This window comes from Crocodylus siamensis, chromosome 3, assembly GCF_052110815.1.
Source record: "Crocodylus siamensis isolate JL-2025a chromosome 3, ASM5211081v1, whole genome shotgun sequence".
Lineage (NCBI taxonomy): Eukaryota > Metazoa > Chordata > Crocodylia > Crocodylidae > Crocodylus > Crocodylus siamensis.
The window spans coordinates 49,260,511-49,274,776 of NC_143397.1; the positions used below are offsets into that span (position 1 = coordinate 49,260,511).

General features: G+C 37.6%; 1 protein-coding gene across 2 annotated transcripts in view; it reads right to left on the minus strand.

The window, feature by feature from the left end:
• ELL2 (elongation factor for RNA polymerase II 2) overlaps positions 1-14,266 on the minus strand; it is a 65,051-nt gene that overhangs the window by 12,169 nt on the left and 38,616 nt on the right. For both annotated transcript variants that reach the window (XM_090038304.1, XM_090038303.1), the window contains exons 4-8: positions 12,387-12,550; positions 9,197-9,456; positions 4,238-4,362; positions 3,998-4,091; positions 958-1,537 (exon numbers count right to left, since the gene is read on the minus strand). In XM_090038304.1, the coding sequence (XP_089894430.1) occupies positions 958-1,537; positions 3,998-4,091; positions 4,238-4,362; positions 9,197-9,456; positions 12,387-12,550 (1,223 nt within the window). The remainder of the gene's footprint in view (positions 1-957; positions 1,538-3,997; positions 4,092-4,237; positions 4,363-9,196; positions 9,457-12,386; positions 12,551-14,266) is intronic.

The following is a 14,266-nucleotide window of genomic DNA, read 5'->3' on the forward strand; positions in this document are numbered from 1 at the left end:
TTTACACGAACTGGGAAGACACAATTGTAATGCAGTCAGCATTCTACCTAAGCACAGGTTATGCCTTCAAAAGCTTATGCAATCTATACAATTTTCTGTTTTCTGAAACTACTGCTTTAGGGTAATTGAGGGCTGAATTTGATTTCTGACTGGGATGAAATTCCCTAGCCCATACCACTGTGAAAATCATTGTAGAATTACTGATGTTAGTTAGAAATTCTACCTTCTCCTGTACTTTGCAGGGCTTAAATGAAACTACAGTTGGCATATTGTGCAACATGATCCCTTGCTCTTTTAGCGTGCATACTTTTACTTGCTAATTTGTAAAATTTACGAGTTTTCACAGGGTAAATCTCTCAGTCACTATCAATGACTAAAGCTATAAACCTATAAAAAGTCAAGAACCATGCTGAACAAATTCTCTCTCTCTCTTCAGGAATATTTTCATAAAATAAATCACAGCAATCCTCTAAAGCTTGCAATAAAATAGTTCTGGTACACAAGTTCTGATTTGAATACAGTCAGTATTTAAGACAATACATGAACTCCCTGGTTCAAAACACAACAAAAAGCCTAAAAAATAATTCCATTATCCATTCTTGTTTGCACTAGTCAATGATCCCTTCCAGACAACCACTATTCAATGACTTGTTTAGAACTCTTAAATCGAAATTGCTCCTGTAATAAAAAAAGGCTGAAATCTTACCAAAAATAAGCCTATAGAACATTCATAGTTTGGAATTCCAATACAGCAAAATATTAGGTATACTATTTGAATGCATGTCATTCTTCCCTAAGAATGTAAAAGAAAAACAGAAGCACTAATCTGCATTTTGGTTCAGGCGAAAGGCGCTATGTAAACACAGACAGGAAATGCTAGCCCCATTTTACAGTAGTAGAAGAGGCAGTGGATAGAAGTTGGATCATCCAGTAATTTAAAAAGCAGTGCTTTAATACCTTCACTTGAAGCCAAAGCAGAAGAGTTTTTCAGCTTGGCAATTTCTTCTTTCTTAAGGTCTTTCTCCTTTTCTTCCACACACACAGTGTCATGTTTTTTGATTTGGTCCTTCTCCTTATGTTTTTTTGACTTCTTTTTGGATTTTTTGTGTAACACTGAATGTTTCTCATCCGTGGACTTTGGACACTCCAACTGAACTGCAGTGGGTGCTGGCATTTCCAAAGGAGTCCTAGAGGTATATTTTTCTTGCTGGTCCTCATAGATGCTGCTGCCATTCTGACTAAAACTGTCAACAGGCAGGTCTTGAGTGCCCCGGCCTTCAGGAGTGCTAGGGGAATTGGAGTTAGAGTTTACAGTCTGAGGAGGATTTGAAACATGAAGGTGAGTTGAAGGAAGTGGCGGAGGGGCTGGGGTGGCAGCAGCTGCAGGGGGAGGTGGTGGTGGTGGAGCTGCAGCAGGTTTCTCATTGGAAGCAGTCAAGTGACCATTTAAGGTGGGTTGAACTCTGTTGGTAAGGTGAGATATCCTTGGTTTTTTAGGCATTAAAGGATCAATAAAATCGGAATCCAAAAGCCGTTTCTGCAATAAAAGAAAGTATGTTAGTTTCAGTTTAGTCCACCTCTACAGTACAGTGTCTGCAATCTCAAATCGGTTGATTATTAAAACAATGTGACTTATGTTGCTGGTCTTTTTTAGATAAGAAAGATCCTTACAGCTTAGCATGTGCTTTGTGTCAAGCTCAAAAAAAGTGCTAGATAATTTTACATTTATTTTATCCTGAGATCCCCTTCAAATCTATGGCCAAGACCTTGGAATAACATAATGGGCACCTATACATGTGATGGAGCTCTGCTAAATTAATTGAGTCTGCTGCAGCATGCTAATTAGCCTTAGTGTCACATGCATTCAAGCATCCCCGTGTTTGAAAATGGTGGCGGGGGCACTTTAAAGCTTGCTGAACAAGTTTTAGTTAAAGCAACCTGGCCACCATGTTGAAGCATGGGACACTGAATGCACATGACACTGCGGGCACTTTAATTAGAACGGCTCCCGGAGCCACTCTAATTAAAGCACCTCTTCTCTCCCCACTCTACAGCACATGTATAAATGCCCAATAGTTCCCACAGAATCAGGCTGTAACAAAACAGTTTAGTCAGTACTTTGTAGAAACCTAATGCAGAAAGTACATGTTAAGTAAATACATTTGCTCCAGTACAATACTTATTCAAGTAGTTCCAAGCCACCGGGGACACAATGTTTTTAAGACTGTCTAAAGCAGTGATTCTCAGCCTTCTTGGACTTGAGGCATCCTCCATAACTTTTGTGAACAGGGTGGCACCCACATTCAAAAACTGATTTATATGTTACAGTGCTTATCTCCTCGCAAAGGGGCTGGGCAGTGGCGATGGGGAATCATCCACGTAGGGACAAGCGTGAGCCTATGCTTATCTGCTTATCTCCTCTCAGCACCCTTCACATGAACTGGTGGCACCAGAATCACTGGTCTAAAGCATTAGGGAGACAGGAGGGGACAAGAAATATCTGGTTTCTGCTATAGCTAGCTTGGGTTTTAAGTACTTTCCAGATGATATTGGAGTTTCTTTGAAGCATTATCCAATTCATTCCAGCTTGCTTAACAAGCATATACTGCTTATATTCCAGTACAAGGCAGTGCCTCTGACCAGAAGTACCAGGCACAGCTCTGTACTACACAGCTGAACTACTTCCAGATTCTGTGTATGGTGAAGTGAGAGAAAGAGGGAACCGGGCAGTTTATATCATTCACTGTTCTTCTGGGAAGCGTAACTAAGGTTGACAAGAAACAGTCATGCACTGATTTCTCCCATCATAAATGTGTTAACGGTTCTAGAACAAGGTATTCAGCACTTGTTTCAGCTGTTCCAAAGCAGCAACTACAAGTTCCCACCACTAACTTTTAACATGTTTGCTTTTGCTGTAATAGAGTTTTACTGATTTCAAATATCATAGTGATGCTCTTTGTAGTGGTTTATATCGGAAAATCTTCAAGTACTATTTTTTAAATAAAACATGGTTTTTATTCTGATTTCATTCAAGGGAAAACGAGACAAAAGGGAGATCAACGATTTCTCAAAAGGTCTTACAAGTCTGTAGCTAGGCGAAATCTAAAACTTGAAGTGCCCCAGTTCAGTTTCATCCTTTAGCCACTAGATGATGAACATAACCGATATGCAGTGATACACAGAGCAAAAACAGGTGTATAGTTTTCAAGCAACAGAACACCAATGTCCTAAACTACAGTAAACCAGGCCTTTCTGTGTACTGCACATAAGGTAATGGCTAAAACAAAAGCAGTGTAAGACTGCTTGCATTCCAGAAATACCAGATATAAAAACAGTCATACAATACAGAGAAAGTTAACCCCCACAGCTCAAAACAGAGTGGACTATACTGCCCTGATTTGAAATACGAAGACATACCAAGATAAAATTATTTCAGACTGTCAAAAAAGACTTATCTAAGGATTTATCAACCAGAAAGTATGTGGTAATTGTATAACAATAATGGATACCTAAGTAGTTAACTTTAAGCTTAAAATCACAAACATTTGCCAATATGCTACTACTTTCTAGCTTGACTTTTAAAGCATGAAGACACTAGTGATGGGTACAGCTGGAGAACATGGGTACCTTTGCAAAATCTTTGGTAACTGCTCTCTCTAGAGTTTTGTTTACCACCACCCTGATTGGATCACTAAACACAGGGCTACTTTTTATGAAGAATACAAATCACAACTTTAGGAGCTCTTCAGCTACTTGACTATAAATTTAAAAAGCACTGTGTATCAGTCCCACAGGCTTTCATGGTGCAACTATTTGTTTAACATCATAGTCTGTCACCACACAAGTACATAAAAATAGTTGCTTCATCTTTTCCACACATTAAAATGGTATTGGTGACTCATACTACATTATGAAAACTTTCACACCAATAACAAATTCTTAAGTACCTAATCTTATTGCACCATATATACAAGGTAGAAAGTTACAAATTAAATACCTGGGAAGGAGAAGCTGATGCAGCATCTTTAACAGAACTTAGAGGAGATTCCAAATGACTGGTGCTGGTGGCATTCTGAGATGAATTTAGTTTTCTGTAAAGATTACCCACATTCCAGGTTACAAAGCAAATCAAGACAAGACTAACAGATCTTTCATTATTTGGGAAGAAGTGCTTGTTATTTCCCAGACAGAGTATCTTTTTACTGCTACCTTTAAAGGACAAACAGACTGCACTTACCTAGAAAGTATTAATTCCAATGACTGTTTATCTATTTCATTGTATCCAGGCCAGTCTTTTTGAATCTCTTTAAATACATAATCCTTCAGAGTGTAAGAGTTGTCCTTGGGATTCAAGTTGGCTACCTGCATACATTAAAAAAAATACAAGTATTAAAGCTTTTGGTAAGCTACAATATTAGGGCAGAAAAGACAGCTTGAAAGAATAGGATAGGTTGGAAGTATAATATCAGAAAGTGTATTCCTATTTACTTATTAGCTTTTGATTTTGAGGTCAGCCAGGCCTTCCACTTAAACACCAATTTCCAACACTTAAAGTTGATAATCCTGGATGCAGAAATTTTAAATATTCATAGACATCTTGGCAAAATGTATTTTCTTCAGGTACTACCATCCTATCAGGTATTTCTATGACATGCAATATACCTTTCCTATATAGGATACAGTTTAAAATTTTTGGCTTACATGATTTCTTATAATCTTGGCTGTACAAATTTATACATTTAAAAAATGGCCTCATGTTCCAAAGGAATTACAAGTCAATGCATCTTGAAGTCAGGTCTATACATATTTGTGTGCTCACAAAAACTTCAGAATTTAATTTTAGGTATTCAAAAGCATTTTGTATAACATTTCTACTGAAACAGGAGGAAACACTCTTCTGACCTAGAACCATAAGAAAGTAGGGATGGTCACCTAGTCCAGGCCCCTGCTCAAGGCAGGATCAACCTAACTTAGCCATCCCAGACAATTATGTGTCCAACCTGCTCTTGAAACTTTTCAGGGATGGAAATTCTAAAATTTCTCTTGGTAGCCTGTTCCAATACTTGACCACTCTCCTGACAGAAAGTTCCTCCTAATCTCTAACCTAAATTTCCCCTCCTGCAGCCTTATGGCCATGGCTCTTAATCCTGTTCCTCAGCCACAGAAAAAAGCCCACCTCTATCCTCTCTCTAACTGCCCTTTAGGTATTGGGTATTGAAGATTTATCAAATCCCCCCTCAGTCTTCCCTTCTCCAGAATAAATTAATCCTTTTCTCATAAATCTTGCTTCCCTAATAACTTTTGTTGCTCTGCACTGGGCTTCTTCTAATCTGTCCACATTATTCTTTAAGCATGGGGCCCAAGACGTGGACATAGTACTTCAGGTGAGGCCTCACTGCTCCTGAACAGAGTGGAAGAATCACTTCCCTTGATTTGCATGTGACACTCCTGTTAATACAGACAGGTATGGTGTTGGCTTTATTTTATTTACTTATTTATTTTTGTAGCAAGATCATACTATTGGCTCATATTGAAGTCTACTGTAACCCCCAGGTCCTTCTCTGCAGTACTGCAGCCCAGCCAGGCATTCCCTAGGCTTCTATTCTGTCCCACATGCAGGATCATGCACCCTTCTCTGCTGAATCTCATCTGATTGATTGTGGACTGGTTTTCCAGTTTGTTTAAGCCATTCTGGATCCTAGCCTTGCCCTCCAGAGTGTTTGCAACTCCACCCAACTTGGTATCATCTACAAATTTACTAAGCATATACACTGAAACCCATCATCCAAATCGTTAATGAGTAATCATTAATCATCAAGAATATCTGAGCACCAATCAACAGAGGAAAGTGTGAATATAGCTCTAGGAATATTATTAACTAAAACTGTATTGCCAGCAAATGCAACTTTATTTATCTACAGAAATGACTGCAAAAGTAGGTGGTTCATCTTGTTTTCCAAGTGACTGGGTTGTGCAATTCAGTACATGCACATTGCCTACATGAAGTTGCAGCATTCCATTAGATAGGTCCAGGTAGAAAGTTTAGACCTCATACTGAATTTTCCCTTTAATGGTAGAAAAACAGTATAGATGTAAGATTAGCAGTATTTTTGTTACTGTTTTGTTTTTGTTTTTTTGAGATGCACCCAAAAAACCCTAAGAGTCAGTTTATTGAGGACAGGCATAACAACTGTAGCCAAGGACACTGCCAGCTAGACTTTTAAAGGAAAAATTTAGCACCAGTGCAACCAACACAGGATGTTCATATGTTAGTAAGCTTTGTATATGCAAAGACAGAGCCACAAATTCCCAGAAAAACAAAACAAAAACACACTATGTTTATAATTCCAAATTAGCAAATGCCTCAAACTTATACATGCTCTGCTTTAAGATAGATTCAAATAAACTTCCTCCTTTCCCAAAATGCAATACATCATATTTGCACAAACAAGCAAGCAAGCAGTTGGCAAAAGCTCACATTCATTGAGGCCTACTATGCCGAAGTGGTAATTAAGTAACTTCTTTTCAAATCTCATTTTAGATCCTGCTATATCACACCAAATTCTTGCCCCTCCAAAAGTTTAGAAACTGGCCATTTGCCTGTTTACCCTTATCTAGATGTTGAAGAGGGCTTCATTTTGACATGCATATGAGCACAAGATGATACTTTAAGCAGTTTTAGCTATTTTTCAAATTCTCTCTTGGACAGAATTGGGTGCTAAAAGAACAAATCATAGTGTAAGAGTGCGTTAGTGGATCAAATGTTTCATGTTTTGTCTCAAAATATGTTCTTTTGTCCTGTTATAGCTGTAATTTTGTTCTTTGTGATACGATTACTAAGACTTGAATGTTTGCACTGTGCCTGTAAAAGACTGTCACTGTACTGTGTTAGAACCAATTTAAAGAAAAAAAGAAAGGAGATACCAAAACCCCACCAAAGCCACATGGAGTATGGTTGATGCGTTTGAAACAGGATTAAAGCAGCATTTTCAGTAAACGATAAGAGTATTTTTTGTTTGTTTGGATGGTTTTTTTTTTTTTTTTTTACATGCACACACACTAACTACATGTAAGCTCACAATTTTATGAGCAAGTGCAGGACTATACAGTGTAATATTTTCTCAACAAGGTTATATTTTAATTACTACTGATAAAAAGCATTACCTTACAGAACTCAAAATTAAAACTGAGATTTAAAACAGATTAATCATAGCACCAAATCAGCACCCATCCCCACTGGCTTCTAAAGGGCAACAGTACTCCAAGCACTTTCATTGCATGTCACAAGAGGTGACAGGTTGAGACTATATATGGCCAAAGTGTGTCCCTGCCTTGTCTATATATGGCCAAGGGAGACAGTGGGTGGAGAGTACTTGTTGCACTGATTACTCATTTGTGCAGGCCTGAGCATTTAGGATTTTAATGTCAACATTAGTAAGCAGTAAGTATTGAACTTAACAAGTACAGAAATTAGTGCTTACTTCTAAACTGTACAGTTAAGCGAAGACTGACCGGGAATATTTTAATCTCCCTATTCAAACTACATATTTTTTGTTTAGACAGATATGCCAAGTATCTTCAGTTTGAAAATGTAGGCATAAACTGACGTGCATTAGCTATACCCTTCCTCCATTAATCCAGGTTAACATCAAGTCATTGTTTTGTCTTGCACCCCAGTTCCTTTCTTTATGCTGTTTTATTCTTTTACAAGATTTAGATTGTTCATAAAATAATAATAAAAGCAACAATGCCTAACATACTTCATCATTTTTTTAAAATCTAAAGTAACCCCCAAAAAAGCCCTTTAAATTGATTTTTAAACCGGGACTAAGTCTTTTACTGCCAATCTATTAAATGAGTATAAAAATGCTTAGAACTGTTTTTTATAAGAGACAGAATAAAGACAATGAACTAACAGTTATAGGGTCAGAAGCTGCAGAATTTCATGCAAATGTGATATAAAGAATGGATTCAACCATAACAAGGCTAATTAAAGGCTTTCAGGCATAGACAGACGAGTAAAATAAAGCTTGTGTCACTAACTCGGGAAGCCAGCTGGGAGGCAACAGGCACAGAGGAATACTAGAAGACATTTTCTCAGAACATCTCTAAGGGGATGTGAAATGAGAACTCAGACCCTTGACTCCAAAATCAAAGAGTACTCCTATAGTTTTACAACACACACTCAAGGATAATTTTGGCCAGGTATGATAAGCCCCTACTTTCTCCTAAGAATTATAATTCTAAGAAGTTACAGCTCATGGACAGCACCAATGAATAAAGGGGTTGTCAATAAGAGTTAAACAAGGAATAAATAACAGCCTTAGAGGAGAATTGTAATTTACTCAAGAGACTGAAACTGCAAGCTACCCATGACAGCTCAAGCAGTGTCTGAACAGTGCAACGGAGAAAGTCAGTTTACCTCATCACTTTCAGGATCAGTGTGCATATGTACACACTGCGGAATATTACTCTACGTACCATGCATTTTCACCCATTATAACAATGTTTTCATCTACAGAAGGGACAGCATTTTCTTCTCAAATATATATATCCATATTGAGCAATGAGCAAACTGCTCTAATGTAAAAATGAACACCACTATTTTCATTTACTGTGACATTGAAAAACATCCCAAGTCTGAAACAGTTAAGTCAAGTAAGTACCTGGTAACAGACTTAAGGCTGGTACGTAACCTCCTTCATAGGATATTATACTTGTTTAAATAATGAGAAACAAATCTGTATAAACTGCCAATTCCAATCAATCCCTTTCCTGATACAGAACAATGGGTTAGTAAACACAAATTCCTTTATGAATTGGTGTGAACCGTTATGAACATCTTGAAATAACATGAAATTTCTAAGGAAAAGAACACAGAATGAAAACTAAGACAGGTACAAGAAATCTACACAAGTATTCCTTAATGCTTCAGAGGGTTTCTGAAGTTTTCATTTTTTTCTCCTACAGACTACTAGAAACTCCTTAAAACTTACAATTAAATTTTAATAATTACAAATACATCTTCAGAGAATATGGCATCAAAGAGGCAATATCAATAAATGTGCCCACTTCTGAACTGCAGTGAGCACTCGCTTAAAATTTAAATATGGCAGCAACATTCCTGAATTACGTTAAGAAAAACAGCAGCAGGAACGGAAAGAACAGGAAGGACATCTGATTTAGTCAGTCTTACCTGTTGAAGTATAGCTGCAAGGGAGTTCTTGTCTTTTTGATTCACACCATCTCTTTGTAAGCGAGCAAGTAGCTCTGGTTTCTTGTAGGTTTTCAGAGCCAGTAAATGAATCACCCTGTCCCTATACGGTCGCTGAGAAACAGTGTTGCTTACATGAGTTTTTCGTATTGTATTTGCAGGGTTCATGGGGGTTGACCTCTTCCTTTCAGGAGCGGCATCTAAAATACTCTGCGGTGCTTTTCGAATCTGTACTCTTTTACCTAAATGCAGGATTAAACGCACACACACAAGCATATTTTAAATAGTCCTAGTATGATGGATAAATATCATCTCCTTCTAAAGTTAAATGCAAAGAACAATTTTACACATATAAGAGCTTTTTATTCTAGATAGGGAAGAGTTAAGAACTCACCAAGAAACTGAATATGAAATTGGGAACAAAATGATATTAAGGAAGGTGAGAGGTACCGGTTTGCTTATGTAGTGACAAGTTCAATATTTTTCTTAATTTATAGGCTTAGAAAAGTTGTAAGTATGCTAATGTTAGAGAGGTTTTTAAAATGGGAATACAGTTTCAATTTATGAAACCAAGGCCTTCCTGTGGTTAATGTTATTCTCCATTCAGGCCTATGGAACCTAAGTCTACATATATGCCACTATCATTACATGAAAAGGAACACAAAGTATAAACTTCTGACGTTCATTGTGTGAAAAGAAAACTATCCAAATAAATACCTGGTGTTGAGTAAGTGAGAGAGAGCTATATCATTGGCTCCACAAAAATGAAAAATTTGTTTCTTACTGAAAGAATTCATGTGAAATTGACCCAGATAAGTGTTAGAAAGCACCTCTTAATTCCAACATGCCATCCAAGGCATAACACTGCCTAGCCAAGTACCACAATTGCATTTTAAAAACTTCTGTGGATTTGGCCCTTACACCAAAAGGATGGTTTTTTAGTAAATTCATGAGGTGTTTTTGCAAATGGAAAGGTTTATGAAGGTACTCCAAGGCTCATAAAATAAACAAGATCAGAACCTTATTTCATCCAAAAACTTAATCTTTACATAAAACGAACTAATTAGTAGCAATTGCTTTGGCTCTGGTGGGAAAAGGGTTAGTGACAGTAAATATTAGTTAAAAATACACAATTATAAGACAGTTCACTGCAACGGGTTTTTACTTAACGTTTCAGTTTCTACGATGTAGAAAAGTTGATGCTTCCTAGATTAACATTCCTACAAACCTAAATCCTTGCAAGTCAGGAAAATATAAAGCCAGTCAGTGTTAAGAGTCCAAAGCTTTGGCCTCCTCTCTCTTTCAGACAGGTTACAGGCTTTGAAACTAGGAAAACATTCTTTGGAATAAAAACTTCACACAAAATGACTCCATCTATTATGGAAAATAAGGTATTTTGACCGTAGGAAAAACATATTTTCATTTTGTAGTACAACCATTTTTAACCATTCCTAGAATTAAGCTAATTCACTGGTCCTTGCTCTTCTAGTTTTAGAAATAATTATTACTTTCATCAACTAAATGGTTGCAGTTTTAGTATAACAGCATGCACAAGGCAGTCCTTTTAATTGGTTAGAGCACAGTCAAATCCTAACCCAGCTGCAACACTTAAATTTGTTGTGTAATAGGGGTATTAGCTGTACCAGAATCTTGTTCTGTCCTAAAACGAACTAAACCTGTCCCGGTTTCAAGTTCAATTAGGGTGTACAACCCAAGGCACCTAGCAAAGGGCTGGACACTAGCTATGAATCTTGGCTTATTTAAAAAAAAAAAAAAAAAAAATTAAAAAACCTCCACAGCAGTGTCCCTCCAAAGCAGTTTTTCTATCCAATTTCCGCTTGAGCAATTTGTGAAAATTATGCAGCTCAAGTTAGTGGTTGGTTCACAAGATCATCATTTTAAGATTTTTTTTTTTTTTTTTACATGGAACAATAAGAAAAATAAGTAGACTGTGCTTTTTCAGGACAGACTACAGCAGGGGTGGCATATTTGGGAGTTTTGGTGAGCTGTTGTAGTCTAGGTCCACCCACCACCAACCCTCTGCAACAGCTCACCAAAACTCCCTCCAGCCCAAATAACTGCCCACCCTGGACTACAGGTGGAAAAAAACGTGGAATGTGCAGGAGGACCGGACACATAGTCATAATATTAACTTTTCTGAACATTATAATCCCAAGCCAGTATAGTTTTAACTTTGTATTTCATAAAGTGATGTAGATACCTAGTTAAGATACCCTATAATAGGCAAGAACATCTAAAGTAATGTACTGCAGCATAACAGGACTGGAATGTTCACGCTAGCATGGGCAACCTGCCCTTCCTTTCCAAAGGTCACTTCTGGATAGAGTCTGGCAGCAGGAACAGACCCTTGCAAGTCTGTCTAGTCAGGCTGCTTGCCAGTCCTGGTCTACTGGTGTGAAAATAATTCTGCATCTCCATTTACAGTAAAATTCACAGCCTGAGATCCTGTTACTGTGGCGAGTCCCTACAGCTGACTGGACTAATATTATGAAAGATGGTAGACAAGATTGAAAATCACTTCCATGCACCATTGTCCTATGGAGTCTGCAGCCATTTCAGTCTAAACATAAACCACCATAAACATTCAGGAAGGTACTAATTCTATGAACCCGTCAGCATTTACATGAAAGAGAAGAATCACTGAACCTGCTACGTCACTAAATTTAGTACTCATTGGGCACCTCTACACATTCATTAATGCATTTTAGTTATTATGCATTTAGTTAAGTACTTCTTTAACGAAGTGCTACCTGAATGCGCAGTAACTACTTTTACCACACAGTAGCACCGTTGAACGGTTTTTTTGTAATGGTTACTGAGCAGTAGCTTAATAACACCACACGGTGGCTTATTACCATAGTTTTCAACTGGCACACTACTGTGCAGTGTTATTAGGCTACTGCACAGTAAGTGTCTCGTGTACATGTGCCCATTGTAACCCTGGACCAGTGAATAAAGACTAGGGATGCTAAGGGCAAGAAAGAGCAGGGAGAATAATATGAGACTGCGAACAGGTGGCAAAGATGTGCTAACCAAAGATTCAGATCCTCTTCTGCAAGGCAAAAATATGCTAACCGTTACGAATGTCATACTTGTCAAAGTTACAGACTTCCAAACATCTGTTAGATTAAAATGGCAAAGACAACCATACCTACAAATGGACCACCAGGTTTTATGACCTTTGTACTTCGATTACGTGATTCCTCTTCTGCCTGGGTCATGCGTTCTCTTGTCATCTGATAGGAGTCATTTGTTGCACACACTGTAATTTTATCTTGAATAAATCCCAGGCAATTGAGTTGCGAAGCTCCAGAACTATGAAAGTAGTAAAAGAAAACACTTCAAGAGATTAAAATACTATTTCAAATTTAAGCTTTCACTGAAACTTAGTCAAATTCATAATATTTAGGGCCTAAATACTGCTAGCAAAAGGGTGCATTTCTCAATTGCTTAGGTTACAACACAAACAACTAGCAAATATCTAAATATTGTTTCAAATGAATGGCTTTCAGGGATACACATAAAACCTGTATCAGGTTAACTATATTGTTACATTTAAAAGTAGTACAACCCTCTTCCTCATTATGGGAACAGTAATACTGGTAGACCAGAATAGGGCAAATTTATATGTGTATCAGATTTATGCTTTTATAACTATTTCAGGAAAGACTACACCCCTAAAGTAATTAGTTATAATGGTACCAAAACTGTGCCCAGACTACACATGTGCATTAGGGATCATTTAAAAGGACTTTTCAGATTGTGTTAGGATCACTCAGTGAGTTGAACAGAAATGGGAAAAAGTTGCCTATGTAATTCATGCAGTTCTATCTTTCTTCTGCTTTTTAAAAGGGTTAATTCAACTGAATTCTCAGATACGATTTTTACCTAGTATTCGTATGCCAACTTTTCTAAGTGGTTAGTTTCACCATGCCTGTTTTGCATGTTTGCAGCAAACTGAAGAATCTGTGTTCAGCTGACCCATCTGTTTGTCTAGATATTACATGTAGCAACCAGGGACAAAAAAAGTTGTGATAGAAAAGCCACAAAGAACAAGGGCAGATGCAGCCTGAATTTTGAAGTTCACAGCATCTCTGTCACTGTCAGAGATCAATGAATACTGCACGTATGAATTAATGACACATGGTCTACCTACTACTGCTTATTTGCACAATGAGCTCTAGAGACATTTTTAATGACAACAAAAAAGAGAGAGGGAATTTCTCCACAGAATTTCCCAGTCTGACCATTTCTGATCAGTCCTTATACAAAAGCGCCTGTCCAAACTGGTCAGGGACACTGTTCAAAGAATTACCATAATTTAAAGTAGCATTTCAACTAGTAATTTATGCTGCTGACCTGCAGATGGACTGGGAGTTCAGCTGACCTGCAATTTTACTGAAAAGTAACCCCACAATTCTCTGCTGAATGTTCCAAATAAAAAGGGTAAGGAGCATTCAGCACATTTCTTCTTAAATTACCAGTTTATTTTTAGCTTTTCTGAAGTCTGCCAGCTATACTACTGGGAGCACAGAAACATTTCCACTGCTGCATTTTAGTATAAGGTTGATTAATTTATGTTCTTTAGCATGTTATCCTCCCAAAATGCACTATGAAGTGGGGGGAGGGGAGGGAGGGCAGAGGAGCAGGAAATGTAATACCCGTTCTAACCCATCACCTGAAAAATCAAGATCGTGTCATATTGACTAATTCCTTGAAGACTGCCTTCATGCTTCAGTTGGGCTCAGTATTTTTGCTAAGACTTTACTTGCTGGCATTTTAGCCCCTCGTGTTCAGATTATATAAATTAGTTCCTTGAGACTCAAACATTCTAATTATGCCTTAACTATACAGGATATACTATCTTTTCCAGAATAACACTGGCTACTTCCTGAAACTTAAGAGGTGGAACATAAGACATAGGAAGAGAAATTGAGACTGCTAAGTAAATTCTGCAGCCTAAGTTGATTGCCTATCAACAGATTAAAATGACATCTGTTATGGTCTTGTGTAGATGGGGAAGTCCGAACA